General features: G+C 45.7%; 4 protein-coding genes across 4 annotated transcripts; 3 read left to right on the forward strand and 1 right to left on the reverse strand.

Annotated features, from left to right (window-relative positions):
* Window positions 1–1975: 1975 nt before the first annotated feature.
* Window positions 1976–4108, reverse strand: EDB91DRAFT_1086394 (uncharacterized protein; the record flags this gene model as incomplete). Its single annotated transcript, XM_041316041.1, has 7 exons — window positions 1976–2592; window positions 2632–2779; window positions 2849–3012; window positions 3066–3169; window positions 3221–3349; window positions 3432–3796; window positions 3851–4108. 7 exons carry the CDS (start codon window positions 4106–4108, stop codon window positions 1976–1978), a joined length of 1785 nt encoding a protein of 594 aa, XP_041171800.1.
* Window positions 4109–6387: 2279 nt separating this feature from the next.
* Window positions 6388–6969, forward strand: EDB91DRAFT_1086395 (uncharacterized protein; the record flags this gene model as incomplete). Its single annotated transcript, XM_041316042.1, has 3 exons — window positions 6388–6485; window positions 6577–6751; window positions 6808–6969. The coding sequence occupies 3 exons, from the start codon at window positions 6388–6390 to the stop codon at window positions 6967–6969; spliced, it is 435 nt and encodes a 144-aa protein (XP_041171801.1).
* Window positions 6970–8957: 1988 nt separating this feature from the next.
* Window positions 8958–13098, forward strand: EDB91DRAFT_1239524 (uncharacterized protein; the record flags this gene model as incomplete). The annotated part of the gene is made up of 16 exons (XM_041321865.1): window positions 8958–9092; window positions 9141–9477; window positions 9513–9514; window positions 9560–9753; window positions 9804–9861; window positions 10932–11010; window positions 11056–11080; window positions 11131–11179; window positions 11220–11526; window positions 11584–11671; window positions 11803–11807; window positions 11836–11966; window positions 12051–12373; window positions 12440–12595; window positions 12620–12684; window positions 12734–13098. 16 exons carry the CDS (start codon window positions 8958–8960, stop codon window positions 13096–13098), a joined length of 2319 nt encoding a protein of 772 aa, XP_041171802.1.
* Window positions 13099–13333: 235 nt separating this feature from the next.
* Window positions 13334–13757, forward strand: EDB91DRAFT_1315972 (uncharacterized protein; the record flags this gene model as incomplete). Its single annotated transcript, XM_041325177.1, has 2 exons — window positions 13334–13468; window positions 13515–13757. The coding sequence occupies 2 exons, from the start codon at window positions 13334–13336 to the stop codon at window positions 13755–13757; spliced, it is 378 nt and encodes a 125-aa protein (XP_041171803.1).
* Between the last annotated feature and the right edge of the window lie 2138 nt (window positions 13758–15895).

A 15895-nucleotide genomic window follows, 5' to 3' on the forward strand; every position in this document is an offset into this window, starting at 1 on the left:
GCTGGATGAGATTCCCGGTGTCATACTGATTGAAGGACGAGGGCATCAGATCAGGGGGAAGCTGTGCATGTCCGTTGTGCATAGTAGTAGGCGCTTGCTCGAATACATCCGGTACTTGCGGGTATGTGTTTTCGGTGGGGAACGTCCACTGGAATACATCATCCATGACCGTCAGTGTTGAACTTCGAGCCTTGGGGCTGCGTCGTTCGATGTGCCGCCTCGGCATATTCTAATCTCAGCGAGTGCTGCTGTGCCATCAGAAATAAAATAAAATGCTTGACCTCAATTACAACACATTTTATTTCTCTCAAGTTCGCACAGCCTGTCACTTGTAAATTGCTTGTAGAAAATAAAATGGGCAAAATAAAATGGAATTGAGTGGGGCTATTGGTTACCACTCACTCGTGCAGTCCCACATTTCGTGCATCCTCCAAAACTACACTTTTCCTACTACAAATCTTCAAACTACTATGTCCATTTGAAATAATAATACACAAGAACATCTTACGAGCTTAGACGGATGCATTCGGACAAGAAACAAGAGAGATAAATGTTTGGTTGTGACAAAGGCTTTTGTCACTTCCATTGTCACTGCCGTCTGATGCCGTAGCGGAGTTTCAACTCAGACGCGTTGGTGGCAACGCGTCTGGACGCGTCTACTAAGGCTACCGTGTCGTTATATTGCATTATCTTATGATAGTTACAAGACACTTTCAATGCATTTTCAATGATAGACTAAGTAATGCATTTCGCCTCCTCACCTAAAATGAATTACTTCAGACCTAATGCATTTCAAAATGCTCCTTCTGGGACTGCACACTGCCAGCAGTTATGAATAGATGACGGTGCCTGCTTTCTTCCCGAGTACTATATAGTCAGCTTCACTATGCTTCTAATTGATGCTTTCCCCCACCATGTCTGCATGCTTTTCAGTCCCTCGGCTATCCATGTACTGGCCCCTGCCAAAATAGAAATGCACTTCATTGCCCAGTTTCTCCTCATTATCCTTTGCTGCCTTCCGATACTGGGGATATGACACACGGTCATCCCCATCTCACCCGGACCATGCACAACACTATGGAATCGGGTACTGTTGTTGGGTCAACTACACCATTATGTTTGTATGTTGCTTTCACGCAAAGAAGTCTACCTGATATGCTCACACCGGGAATGAAGGTCACATTTATCTTCCCTCCTGCTGCAGTTGGAAGTTCCATCTCAAGCCGCCATGGCAGTTGTGATCTCTTGTAAACATCTTGTTGACTCTGTAAGTACACAATGCTGGAAACACCACATTTTGCTCATGCACTGTCAGTGCTTTTACTGCCAGGCTCGGTATATTTCTGGACTTATTGTGCTTGTCTGTGATTCATGTAACTGACATCTTTTGAACCCTTTTGTAGCACATACTTAACTCGTATTCGGACGTGCCAATGTCCATGAGCTACGTGCTAACCTCCTGCCCCCGCTTTGAGACCCAAAATTCGATTTTGACTCCTGCATGTGCCAAGTATTAACGTCAATTTTCCTCACCCATATCAACGTGCTGAGTCCTCATTTTCAATTGTTATTGCGATTCAACTTACTGCAATGCCACTGCCCTTCCTTCAACAATATGATCGTGTATACTATTCCTACTGTATCGTTTCAACTCCTCCTGTAGACTCCTTTCCTGATGTGATCAAAGCCTGGTATTCTGAGTCTAGTATGACAGTCACCCGAGTTTTTACTGAATCTAACAACTTGACAAATGAGTCTTCAGGAAATATAGGAAAGTGTTTGAGATACAAAGCGACTATGATGAGTATCGAGTGAAATTGAAGGGGTATCTGGACCACCATCCGAAAACAAAGCTTCGTCACTTCAGATATGTACAGATACTAACTGAAAGACCCGATAAAAGAGGAGCTAACTGCACTTCTGTTTTTTATAACCCATGAGCCTTTACTCAACAACTGGTGAAGTTCGAGAAAACTCACTTGTTAGCTTGTGGATTGGCGGGCTTGGCCTTACGCTTCGTAGGCGTGAAATTAGATCCATCATTTTCTTTACCCCTTGTAACTCCTGCTCCAGCGCAGATACGTGCATTCGATGACCCAATGTCATTGAGTGCCTGTTCACGTTTTGATGGGACGTGTTGGCGTGTGGTATGGCGAGGTCCTTTTGGCTGCTCGGCAGCCAAAGAAGCGAGACAACCAGATGTGCTAGTCGCAGTTCCAGTGGCAGTTCCACCAGCCGTCCCGTTTGGAAGTGATGGCGATAGAATCTGAGGAACTGTTGTTTGTGGCTGGGGGGTAGCTGCCTGTGGCATGTCTGGAACTGCTGGCAGACAAGGCAGCTCATCAGGGAGTACTGCACCAGAAGGCACAATGGGAGGTGGAATAATGGGCTCTGAGAGTGCTCTGTTGTCACTATGTGAGAAGTCTAAGCCTTGAGACAAATAAGCGAGCTTGTCATCGTATATGTAGTCTGAATCAAGGTCTTGTATAGGCAATGAATTGCTGAGAACAGATGCAGAAGCAGGGTATTCATATGGTATATCATTCGAAGAAGGAAAATAGGTATCACCACTATGATCAATGACATACGGGACTGACAGCATAGCAATCATATGTAAAAATTCATCCATACCAAGAACTGAGGGGTCAAAGTCATCAAAAAGGAGCGGCTCAGACTCGGTGTGAAGGTGGTCATTGAACCATTCTCCGGTAGTTGTTGGAGTACCAGTACCAGTACCCGGGTCAACATCGGGTATGGCTTGCAGCGTCGCTAGGCAGTCCTGAGTGATGCATTACATGAAATGCATTATGTATTAGCAAAATGCAATTAATGCATCATGAACTCGTACCTGGGGTATATGATCAGTAAGGTCACTTGTGTGTCCATCCTCATCATTATGGATGTTCCCGTTGTTGTCTTCAAAGTTCCACTCTAAGTCATCTGCATCCTTGCTGACTGTTAGGGCCTCCAACTCGGAGTCACTCATGAGCAATTGCATCTTGTCATCGTGAGCTAGCGAACGGTGAGCAATTCTCCTGCCAGTGAAGACTTATGAAAATACATACCAACAGCATCCTTCACAAAATCCGCATAGGCAACTTGAACATCCGAGAACCCAGGATAGCAGGCTGAGAATTCTGCACCTGTGCCTGTTTCTCCCAAGTGGAAACTGCGTGGATCCATTATTACAGTATGTGATCATGAGAATTGTGAGATTTACTTGACTACCACAACCTCTCCTGTACGAGGGTCACGTCCACCTGCAATGCAAGTAAATTTCAGTCCCCCTGTCTTGTAGGATAGATGATGGAATATTTGGTCCAGATGCGACCCCAGTTCATTGAAAGCTCTACGGCTTCCGTTAGAACATGAAATAATAAAATCATGGTACGTACCATATTTTTGCATCATCATCGATTTCTTCAACTGACCCTGCTTTGGCCAGCTCATGATCATGCTTCCACTTTGTGAGTATCTCTGCATGCTTTTCCTTAACCTTGGTGTGTATGCCATCATCCTCTGTTGCATATATGATGCGAGTGACCTCCTTCCATTTGGACAGCTTCACACCACGTGAAGAAATCCCCTCTGCTGTAATTACAGTGTCGGCGGTGGCCTTCACGTGTGCATTATAGTGGTATTGTGAGTAGACTTCAACTTCTTGTGGGGCCCGAGACCCTCCGAGCCCACTTGCCCCCCCTCCAAGTGTGTCATCAAGGTTGAGTACACCACGGGAGTTACATGAACGCGCAAGACGTGCCATATTCACCTGCCAGCTAAACCAACGCTTGATGACCTATGGTAATTTTTGCATCAAATTTTGATCTACATGTGTGCTGATTTGACTCACCTGCTTATGCTTTGTGATAGCCTGACCAACAATCTCTCTTTGATGAGGAGTAAGGTCTTCTTCTGCAGGGATACCCGAGTTAGGGTCGCAGTGTAGACGCATGCACTCGGGCCACTTGTTGAAAAATGCACGCAAGGTATTGATCCAAAAATTGGCGTATGCTTTCTGATACCGACATTTTCTATACTCAGGCAATAGAGCTTTGAGGAACGCTTCCTCTTCCACAGTAGCCCACGACTTTGGACCACGATGAACCATGATATACTGAGCAGAAGTGAATGGGAGGAAAGTAGAGAGAGAGAAAACTCCTCCAGCACTTTTGTTGTATTGGGCCAGCCCAGACCGTCAGATGGATGCAAATATGGTTGTAGGTCATCTATGTCCCGCTGACACAATTCGGTAGCATCTACAGTTCATGTAAAGTGATTTTTTTTCATTTTTAAATAATGTCTTATCAATTCTACAATTTGTAAATACATGCGTGTTTGAGGGGTGCATCCTAACCCATGCAACATGTCTCATCTCTATTCCTCCTGACTCCAATCACCCTAAGGGTCGTCTGTGCAACAAGGATCCCTTTCAGCCCATCAGCATGCAACCATGGTGAAGAGGTTAAGCTATTACCGGACTTCCAAATAGCTTATATTAATTGAGTCCAAGTCCAAGCTTCAGAGAAAAGCATCCCGTGCATGTCATTGAGGATGACCTTTTGATAGTTATATTGTTACTCACCAACTTAATAAAAACTTGACTTCATGGGGTTTCGATCATTACATGCTGGACGATATATGCACACAAAACCACCATTCAGTTTTCAAAATAATATATGACAAGAGCTCCGATCACCTTCAGACATTTGCTACTGCGAATTGAATAGCGTTCGAATGTCTTGGCCAGTTTGCACCCTTGCAAATGGACATGTTACATTGTATTGCACACACAGCGTGTACTTTGATGGTGGAGCAAAGCGATCGAAATTGGCAGAGCAAATTTGCAAGAGTGGGGCAAATCACAGATCTAGAGTGAAGTGATTGAAAGAGTGGGGCAAAGCACTGATCTACATATGGGAGAAGTAGAATATGTAGTGCTGAACATCAATAAGGTGTTCAAATATGTACTATGAATATACCTAAGTGAAGGGAACATGAAAGGAGGACCTCAGGACCGCAAAAATGCGTCCAAGGCAGTGGTTGGCTAGAAACTAAAACAAACACCCACCAACGAGAGGAGGATATATGCGGTGTTGGAGGAGTGTAGTACAACCCTGACTGAGTCCTATGAATCACCACACCCAGTAACAAAATGGCTGGATGGGATACAATAGTCAGAATGACATAAAATCCCCAAAACTAAGTAAGAACTTAACATGGAGACCAAGGCACAATACAGATGTATAGAAATAGTGCAGAACATGTCCATGAAACACCAGCAGCAGTAAAAATGAGGAAGAGAATAAGTAAGAAACACGTGTGGTCAAAAAAGCGAACCAAGACTTACCATGCCAGGAGAGTGGTGTTTATTAGAAGCACCGAAGCCAGTGAGGCCATAAAACAATACATGTTGCCTTGAGGGTGTCCTTATATCAATTAAAAAGAGCTGTAATAAAGAATGAGATGAGCTATTCAGAAAACATGTGAACAGAGGTCATAACCACTCACTTTGCCAATACAGAGGTCATCTGATGCATATTGACCCCAAAAGGTCTGGGAATGGTAGAGAGTACCCAGAAGTGTTGATACAGTGACTTTCAGGACATTGGTAGGTTGTGGTTGAGGTATAGGATGAAAGCAATGGATTATTGCATGTGTTGAAGTTTGCAGTGACTGACTCTGACATTAATGATCATGTACATATATGGCGATCAGCTATATGACACACTCAGGCTTTTGTGAGATTGGCTGGCAAAGTTTGCAAGTGTTCTTGCAACTATCAGGTGTGACAGCATAAGGTTTAGACGGTCTCCCAGCAGAGCATGGTACAGAAGAAGGTATGTGGATAAACGCAGATCCTATTCCCAACTACATCATTTGTACTAGTATCGGCGAGAGTACAGGTATGTTGGTGTTTCAAGCATCCTCCGAGTCGCTAGCTAATGTAAATCATTCAACGTAGGAGATCTGGGCAAAAAGATTGTATAAATATAGCACGTTGCACAGAGGATTGAGCAACTGGTACTAGGTGTTCAACTTGTGCAGCGCTTTGTTGAGCTACCCCTAACCAATTTGCATAACATCCCACCTGCTGTTCCCCAGCTCTGCATCTTTTGCCTTCCCAAGACAAAGACCTGCCTCCAAACAGAGGGCAGACCTACAAAACTGTTGCCCTGTGCTACTTAACCGCTTTGTCCTCCTCCTCGTTTATCAAGCATTCTCATTCATTATCCTGCAGGACTTTCCCCTAGATATAGGGCCACATATACCACATATACTAAATGTATGCCCCTTCTTCACTCTTTTTTTCACCAGTGTGACTCGTCTAGGCAGCGCTACAATCAATCAAGACATAATCAGGCCCTCACAACAGATAACACCATTGTCATGACCATAGGATGGCTGCCAACACTCTGTCTCCCCATATCGTCTTGGAGTGCAATCCAAGTACAGTATCCTGCCGCGATCAACATGTTGTTCAACAGGTATATGCTGGAGGTATGCTGCTGTCGGCCACTTGTGCAGTCCCTCCCTCTGGGCATTCTGATGCTAAATGGTGTGCTGATATTCATGCAGGTGTGGTCAAAGCAATGCAGCCGCCATTGGCCATTCTGCAAATGCGCATCCGTCTTCTGGTTGTTGGGAAGATTCCACCCCCAAGTTCGCCAACTGTAGTGCAGTAGTCCTCCCCCTTGTGCTGCTTCCACGAATGGAGTCAATGGAAACCATGCTGGCACTCCTACATCAGGTAGTGTGCTCTCTCTGACTTCTTGTACCTCACTGTTTCTCATCTTAATCATCTGCTAGCATCCCAGTGCTACAGTGTCAATGGGAACAAGTGCGGGCCTAGCATGGGCCCAAACGAGTGTAGCCTGGAATGGACAGCAGCACAAGCTTGAACCTTCGGTGTTGCAATGCCAAAATCTCACTTCAGCTACTTCACAAACTCAAGACTCAGAGCCTCACTAATGTCCATAGATGTGCGAGATAATTGTGGTCACTACTGCTAATGGAACAAATTGTAGCTAATTTTTGTTTTCCAATAGCTGCGGGAATTTCACTATCTCTCCTCTTTCAATTGCCCTCCTGACTGCCCTCTCCCCGTCTTCAATTGAGTTGACTTCAACATATACAGCATTTTCAATACCTTCAACCATGGTTTCAACGACATGCCTGAAAAGAGACAGATAACCTGATGCCAAGACTTAGATACAACCTGCAATCTTACCATCTGCTGAAAAACTCCGATGTAATGCCCCCAAGTCACGCAGAAGAATGGTGGATTAACTCCAAGCTGGGCACTCTTAGCTGGCACATTGTACAATGTGCCATGATGGTAGTATATCATACATTCATCTGCCATCGCATCAGCGACTGAGTGCATATAGTTGTTCGTCCTCGTAGACCTCAACATATTCTACATCTGTGTCAGATGTAAAAGACAGTGTCAAGAATATATAGATTGAATCCAATACATTATCCTGAACATCAGCGATGGTAGGCAGTGCAGGTACACCTAAAACAGTGAGATCATGAACCATTGACAAGTATTCCAATTGCAGAGGTGAGAACACACACTGATATTGATCTCCTGATGAACGTCAGTGACAACACACGGTGGCGCAGATGATACACCTGAAACAGTGAGATGACAGGCACGTCAATTATGGAGGGGAGCACAATTAACAGGTATCCCAATCACAAAGGCAAAAGCATGCACCAATATCAACCTCCTGACAAATGTCAGTGACGACACATTGTGCCGCACATGATGTACTACCTGCCAGTGAAACAGTGAGATGATATGCACGTCAATTACGGAGGAGAGCACAATCAACAGGTATCTCAATTGCAGAGGGTAAAAGCACACACCAATATTGATCTCCTGAAGAACGTCAGCAACGCACGATGGTGCAGACAACACACCTGAAACAGTGAGATATGGGTGCATCAATTACGGAGGAGAGCATACCAATAGCAGGTGGTGCAGGTGGTGCAGGTACCAAGGAGGACTCAGACAGGGTTTGAGCCATGAACAGAGGCACTGGTGGTGATTGTGAAGCCAGGGGTTCAAAGCGAGGCATGTTGTTATGTCCCGGTGACCATTTCCAACAGGCTTTAAATAAGGGAGCCAAACTGGCTGTTTTGAGGCAAGCACATGTCAAGTAATGCATGACGTGAGGGACCTAATGCATTTTATCCAGTTACATGCAGAAGCTGTGAAGTAAATATGTACTCGCCTGATGTACTCCTGGTAGTTGGAATTGCATTTCATGGACTTAATTGCATAATACCATCATGTGAGGTCAGTAGAATTCCTGCTCCCAAGACAACCGCACTGTTTGCCCTGGGCAAGACGGCCGTCACAGCTGTGAGGAGCAAAGACAACTCTATGACCAGTGTTGCGCAACAAACTTACCATTGGTATTTTTACCAACAATGCTGCATAATGAACAAGATGAGGTTATCGCACTTGAGAAATAATTCAGTTAAGGCCGCACTGACAGCACGGTGAACTTCAGCACCATGTCGCGCGGAAGTTGCAAACGAGTCAAGCTCAATATATACAGACCTACCAACCCTAACACCCCAAGTGTCCATGCATCATATACATTTGTTTCACGGAGTCGAGGACTAACCGCACAAAGTTCGCAAATTCTTGGTTCGCAGCCCTCTGAGTCATCAGAACAGCAGGTTGATAGTGGCAGGGTAGAAGAAGAACCAACCTTAGATCATGGTGACTACTCCTTGGAAGTGCAGGAACCTGATTTCGAGGTTGAAGCTGAAGCTGCTAATATTAATGAACGGAATCATACAGCGGGTGTAAGTATTTCTTGATGTACGATATGTCTAAATTCATTCACCCATCTAATCAGGACCATCCGCTGTTGAAATGGACAGAAGACCGGGACCTTTTTCTGCAGGAGCTCCTATGACATGAGGGCCGTGGGGATTATATGCACGACACTGTCTGCAGGAGTTGTCACTCTGGCGCTCCACAGTTTTGCTGCAGGGACTGCTTTGGCACCGAGTTGTGCTGCCATAGTTGCGTTGTGGCTTCACACGCTAACAATCCAGCGCATCGAATTCAGGTAAGGGTCCCATATAGCTGTTGCCTTAGATTCAACGTCTCATTACAGGAGTGGATGGGCATTTACTTTGTGCCTGTCTTGCTGAAGAAACTGGGGTTGCACGTGCAACTCGGTTATCCAGCAGGTGAACACTGCTTGCTGCCTCAAAAGGCATTCAACAATGATTTTACTCTCATTGATACCAACAGTATACATGAGATCAGCCTTGACTATTGTGGCTGCGAGACTGCTGAGAGGCATGTCAAGCAGTTGCTTCGGACAGCTTGGTTTCCAGCTACATCAACTGATCCACGCACTGCAGCTACTTTCACCATCCTCGAACAATATCACTTGCTATCATTTGAATCTAAAGCATCAGGGTATGAGTTTTACCACTCCCTTGCTCGTCTGACCAATAATACAGGACTACGACCTTGAAAGGTGTGTTTAACATGTCAATGTAGTATTTATCTTACCTGCTTCACTAGGATCATTACGAGGCATTTATGCGTATTGTCCGCGAGTGGCGACATCTTAAGATGCTCAAGCAAGCAGGCCGAGGTTATGACCCCACTGGTGTGGGGAATACTAAGAGTGGTGAATGCGCCGTGCTGTGCCCAGCCTGTCCGCAACCTGGTCGAAACCTTCCTGACAAGTGGGAAGAGGCACTGAAAGAAATAAGGTACGGACAATTTCTATCTACACCAATCCAGGTAGCTGATGATGATTTAGCTGGTTATATGGTCTTTTTTTAGCCATTGATGCCAATTTTCGACTCAAACGATGTATAGTGTCAAAGGACACTACAGACCCCAGCCTTAGTCGCGGTTGGGCGTATTGCATGGAGGAGTGTTAGGTACCGTGCCAGCTCAAGAGGCAGAGGGGTTGGGGCTTGGCTTCAACTCTTGCGCTGCGCCCTTAGCCAAGTATGTGCCCCGAATTTGGAGTGGGTCCGACGTAGTCCAATAGTAGGACGAGTGGACCGCTTGGGTCCGCTTTGAGGGTCGGGGAGTAAGAGCTGCTAGCGGCAGACCGACTAGGAGTGGAGCAGAGAAGGCGGGGAACGATGCAGAGGGTGGATAGGAACCAGGGAGATATTTTGATAGGAGCAGAGATGGCAGAGGATAATGCAGAGGATAGGAAAAGAGGTGATATGGGGATATTGATAGGGGCAGGGTAATAAGGGAAAGACTTAGAGCATGGCTCTAAGTCGGAGCGGAGGGTCAGAGGATCAGAGGTGACAACAAGTTGAGACTTGTGTCCAGAGGAGGCAAGGTCCTACTGAGAATTCTCACAAGATGTAACTGCAAGAAGACAAGTAATATTAAGACTAAGGAAAAATATCTAAGTACATGATATGTTATATACTACTATGTATGAGGCAGTGATCAGGATAACTATGCAGTAAGGCTATGTACCAAGGATATAGTTTGTAAGTATTTTACATAGGCAAAGACATAAGTCGGAGCGGATATCAATATGTACGCATCGGATCAGCAATTGAGCGGTAATAGGAATTACCGGTGATCCGGAAGTGAGGGTCTATGTACTGAAAAGGAAAGCATATACCTAAAGGGGAAAGAGGTCCAGTTGAATGGAGAGATTATGGAAGGGGACCGGTTGAGCGGTTGAGCGGACGCGCAGGGCGGAATGCGGACTTGTGATAGGACAGAGCGGAGGATGAATGGGGCGGAGGGGTTGGAAAGTGGAGCGGATATTAATATCAGAGCGGTCGGATCAGGTATATGACAAGGAGACCGCATACAAGACATATCTACAATCTCATGATGGTACATTACAACAGGTGAAGTTTTATTATACAAGCCTGCCGTGAATCACTCTGATGAGCTGTTATGCTAGAAAAGCACATGTTCGTCGCACAATGCAGTAAACATGGCGGACACGAAGGTGTCTCAGGGCCTAGCTGCAACTGGAGTCGGTACCATTGATTGCGCATGACATAATATGAAACTACCTAATGGAGTCGGTGATCTTCAAAAAGGTGAAAGGCACGTACAACAGGTTGCGAAAGGAGACTGGCACTGACTGGTAGATATAGGTACACTAATATGGATTTTCTATTCTTTTCAACTCTCCGTGGGCGTGACGTCAACACTGCTCAATATTTTGTATGATATTGCCTGCCAGTGGCACAAGAATCTCTGGGAGAGAATGTCAGCTATGCCTTCTGAACTTCATCTCAACCATTCCGCGAAGTTCATAAGGTTCTTCGTGCCAAAATTCCATCTACCGGTGCACGTTCTCAAGTGTCAAACTATGTTCTCTTTCAATTTCTTGAAGAATGTTGGATGCACAGATGGGGAAGCTCCCGAGCGAGGTTGGTCAAATATTAACCCAGTCGCCTCCAGCACAAAAGAAATGGGACCCGGCTCGCGTAGAAACACGCTAGATGATCATTTCAGCGACTGGAATTGGAAAAAGGTTGTAGGACTTGGTTAGTATTTGGCAGTGAGTATGTACTATGTACAGTCACATATCTAATCCACAACAGGCACAACACTCCTTCGCAAGATGGATGAGGCCAAAGAGGAAAGAGATGTGCACCAGATGGCATTTGAAGAACTCAACAGAGCTTTGAAGTTTGAGACAATAGAGCCATGGAGGATCGAAATCGAACTGCTGGGAGGACAATCCGAATGATTTATCGGTCACTAATCCCTTTGAAGCTAAGGTTATTCGTGAGTAACACAATACTCCATCCAATCACAAGACTGAGTGTTTGATTTGAAAGCTATCACACAAGCCGCGGTTCGACTCAAACTCGCCCAACTGGAGGCAGCTGAACTACAGCAAGGAATGGATGTTTCATTGCATGCTGATGTTTCTCCAAGCATATTCATTGCATCGGGGATCGACCTGGAGAATGAACAGTATGTAGTATGATCTGACTTAATTTTCGTTCTACTTCATTCACTTCTTCATGAACAGGCGTTGTCTTAAACAGACATCGGGAAACAGGGTCTGCATGCCACAGATATTCAAAAGGGCACAGTCCAACGACTGCAGAATGCATTACAATGCAAAATCGACACTTGGAAGCGCATCCAAATTCTTTACACCCCCGCAGTACAGCTCATAGAGTCAAGGGTCGAATTGCCTTCCCACAGCACCCTGGGCATGATCAATCCCGAGGATTCCCAGCTCTGGCTCCCATCCGCTCTGTGCAGTAACCCCATACCTTGCAATGCACGACTCCTTGTGACCGAGTGGGAATTACGACACGCTCAGGCTGGGGACACTCTTGAAGAAATGAGACAGAGTCTTTGCCTGTGGGACTACATGTACACCTTCAAACGGGACTGGATACATGGCCAAAGCGCAAACACTTGAGCCCAGAATGCCCTCAGTCATGTTGAAGCCAGGGCATCAGCCACAGCAGATAAGTACCGTGCGGCTTGTACGGCGCTCTCATCTCTTGCCCACATGCTTGGAAAGGTTGGGTGGGATCACAAATATAAGGTTCTCGAGAGGAAGGATGACATCCGTGGGATGTCAGTTCCGAAGTGAGGGGAAAGTGAAGGTCGAAGACAGTTATTGTGGATTTGGCTGGTTGAAGGAGTCGGGGATGGTGAAGATGAAGTCGTACAAGATAGTAAGCTGGAGTGTGAGTTGTGACGGACAGACACTGAATATGCTGGCAGGTCTCAGAGTCGAATGGTGCAAAGCTCGTGTGAGGTCCATGCAATGGGCCAAAGAAGTTAAGCTGCTCCAGGAGGAGATGCGCCGAGTGTCTTGCTTTCTTAGGTGGCACGCATCATGGTGGAACAAGAAGACTTCAGAATGCACGCTTGGCACCGCTGCTGATAATGAGGGTCTAGGTGCCTACGCCTATCGTCAGGCTCAGCTTAGGGATGATCTCACCAATTGTTTTGAGAACAAGTGGGCCGCATATCTCTCACTGACTACGGCCTATAATACGATGTATCCGGTGGATAGTGCATCCGAGACTATGATGGCTAATGAAGCCGAGTTAGATCTCTACCTCCCAGAATTGCCGCTTCCTTAATATCCTATCTTGTATCCCATGTGCTGCCGTCTTCGGCTTGTAGTATTAATCGAGATTGCTTTTATTGAATGTACTTATGACTCGTGTGATTATCATCTTCTGGCTCTTGTAGTTATCATGAGATAATGCATTTATTTGTCTTGTAGTTACAACTGTTAATGCAATGCAACTCACTTGTAACTACAACAGATAATGCATTACTCCCCCACAAAGTTGTGGTCTACTTGCTGCATGGATGGCGCGCACTCGAGTTGGTGGGAAGCGGAAAGGTCCCCGAGATCCCACCAAAGAGGCTCGCATTCAAGCCGCCATCCAGGATACCTTGACTGGTGTTCATGGCAGTTTTCGCAGTACTGCCATAGCTCACAATGTAAGCACTCCCTCAATAATTTTATCACAACTCAATTTTCCTTCAGGTACCCCCACAGACTGTGCGAGATCGTGCAGCAGGCAAATACCGTACTCAACGCTCATTCCTCAATGAATCCCAAGAAAAAGTACTGGTGGACTGGTGCCACCATAACTCGGATTCAGCAACCCCTCTACATCCTCGAAAACTCCGTGCTCGAATACTGGAGATGGTGAAAGTTTACCCTGGCAAGAATTGGGTCCGCCGCTTCCTTTCTCGTCATGCAGAAATCATTGTTGCAAAACCCTGAGGCCTGGATCTGAAATGTGCACAAAATTTCAACAAGGCAACAATCATGGAGTATTTTGATATGTGCAAGACCATGGATGAAAAGTATGATGGAATTCCGCCAGAACACAACTGGAATGTTGACGAGAAGGGGTGTCAGATGGGAGGTGGCCGAAAGGGAGATAGTTCGAAATTTATCTTCTCAAAAAACAACTGAGAATGCTACCGTATCCACAGTGATAATTTAGAGCTGGTGACGATAATTGAATGTGTTTTGGCCGCTGACGATTCTATTCCTCCATCCTTTGTTTTGGCTGATGGCCCCCTTAATACTGAATACCTGAAATATTGAAGGGATCGGAGGGTCAGTTCCAGAGCAAATTCTGGATGTTAGCTCTATTGATTCAGATAAATACAGGATTGCAACTTCTCCGACAGGTTGGATTGATCAAGAACTGTTTGCGGCATGGTTGAAACACACCTTTGCTCCTGAGGCGAAAAAACGGCACATCAATGACAAGCCCATTGTTCTCAACCTTGATGGGCATAATTCTCATGAAACGGATACACTCAAGGGAATTGCATATGACAATGACATCATTGTGTTCAGTTTTCCATCCAAAACAACGAACAAAACACAACCACTAGATGTGGGCGTGTTTTCAGCACTCTCAAGGAAGTGGACCTCGCATGTTGACCAATGCCTTGCAGAAGGCACCGTCATTGATTGTTATAATTTTTTCTTCGAGTACATGAAAGTCCGCACAGTCATCACTCCCCTCTTGATACAGAAGGCATTCCGGAAGACAGGAATTCACCCTCTCAACCCATCTGTGTTTTCCGAAGCAGACTTCACTCCAAGTCAGTCGACATCTACAGTTGCTCACATGCCCCCTTCATATCCAGCCGAAACTCCATCCTCACCAATATCAGCCTACTCGGATGACTTCTCATCTGATGACAGTGATATGAGTGACACAGACTACCACCCCAGCATGGACGAATCGGATTCTCAAGATACCAGCTCGGACTCAGAGGAATTCACGAGCGCAGCACAGCATCTGTCATTGCCTGTCGCAGGCTCATCTCAGCTTCCACCCAACACTTCAACTTCCATGATCACACGCTCATCTGCCCCTGCAGCATCTCAAGCTCTCGTACGTCCGATGTCACATTTCCAAGCCATGGCGTCAAGCAAGGAGGAACTGTGGGAACACATCCAGCAACTTTACGCTGAAAATCAAACACTCACAGAGGCCAGTTGCTATGCAGACTGCGCAGGTCGATGCTGTGAACACTCATTGTACTATTGCGCAGTGTGAAAATCAAGATTGGCAGGTGAAAGCTGAAACTGAGAGGAGAAAGAAAACTCACACAACGACAAAGGTCAAAGCTCGCTATGTTACAGCTTGGGAGTTCAAAAAGTCATTTGAAGCAGGTGCTGATGCGAGGAAAGCGAAAGAAAGGCTTGAGAAGGACAAAAAGGACAAGAAAAAGTTGGATGAAGAAGCTATGGAGTGTTCAAGAAAGCACTTTGACCATGGGAACTTTGTAGATAAATATCTGCCCGGTGCCCGGTGCTTGGTGCTCGGTGCTTGGTGCTCGGTAGTCAGGTGCTCGGTGCTCGGTAGTTCGGTGTTCAGTGCTCGGTACTCAATATTGTAGACCGTGGGAACTTTTTCAATGAAAACTAAAGTTGTAGCCCTTGTCTAGGGGAGTCTATCCATAGTCTCATGACATCAATAGGTTAAGATCCTAGTAAGATATAAGCAAAATACTTGCAAATGGAGTGTTCAAGAAAGCACTTTGACCATGGGAACTTTTTAGATAAATATCTGCCCGGTGCTCGGTGCTCGGTGCTCGGTAGTTGGTGCTTGGTAGTCAGTGCTCAGTGCTCGGTACTCGGTGCTCGGTGCTCGGTACTCGATATTGTAGACCGTGGGAACTTTTTCGATGAAAACCACTGTTATAGCCCTTGTCTAGGGGAGTCTATCCATAGTCTCATGACATCAATAGGTTAAGATCTACCAATATATTCAGCATCAAGTATCAAGTACTAGGAACTGAGTGCCAAGTACCGAGTACTGAGTTTTGAGTATCAAGTAGGTACCGAGTACCAAGTATTCAGTGCTTGGAGCTTTCAATGGCAGGGATGGAGCC

This window comes from Suillus paluster (genome assembly GCF_016628075.1).
Source record: "Suillus paluster strain FC165 chromosome Unknown EDB91scaffold_94, whole genome shotgun sequence".
Lineage (NCBI taxonomy): Eukaryota > Fungi > Basidiomycota > Agaricomycetes > Boletales > Suillaceae > Suillus > Suillus paluster.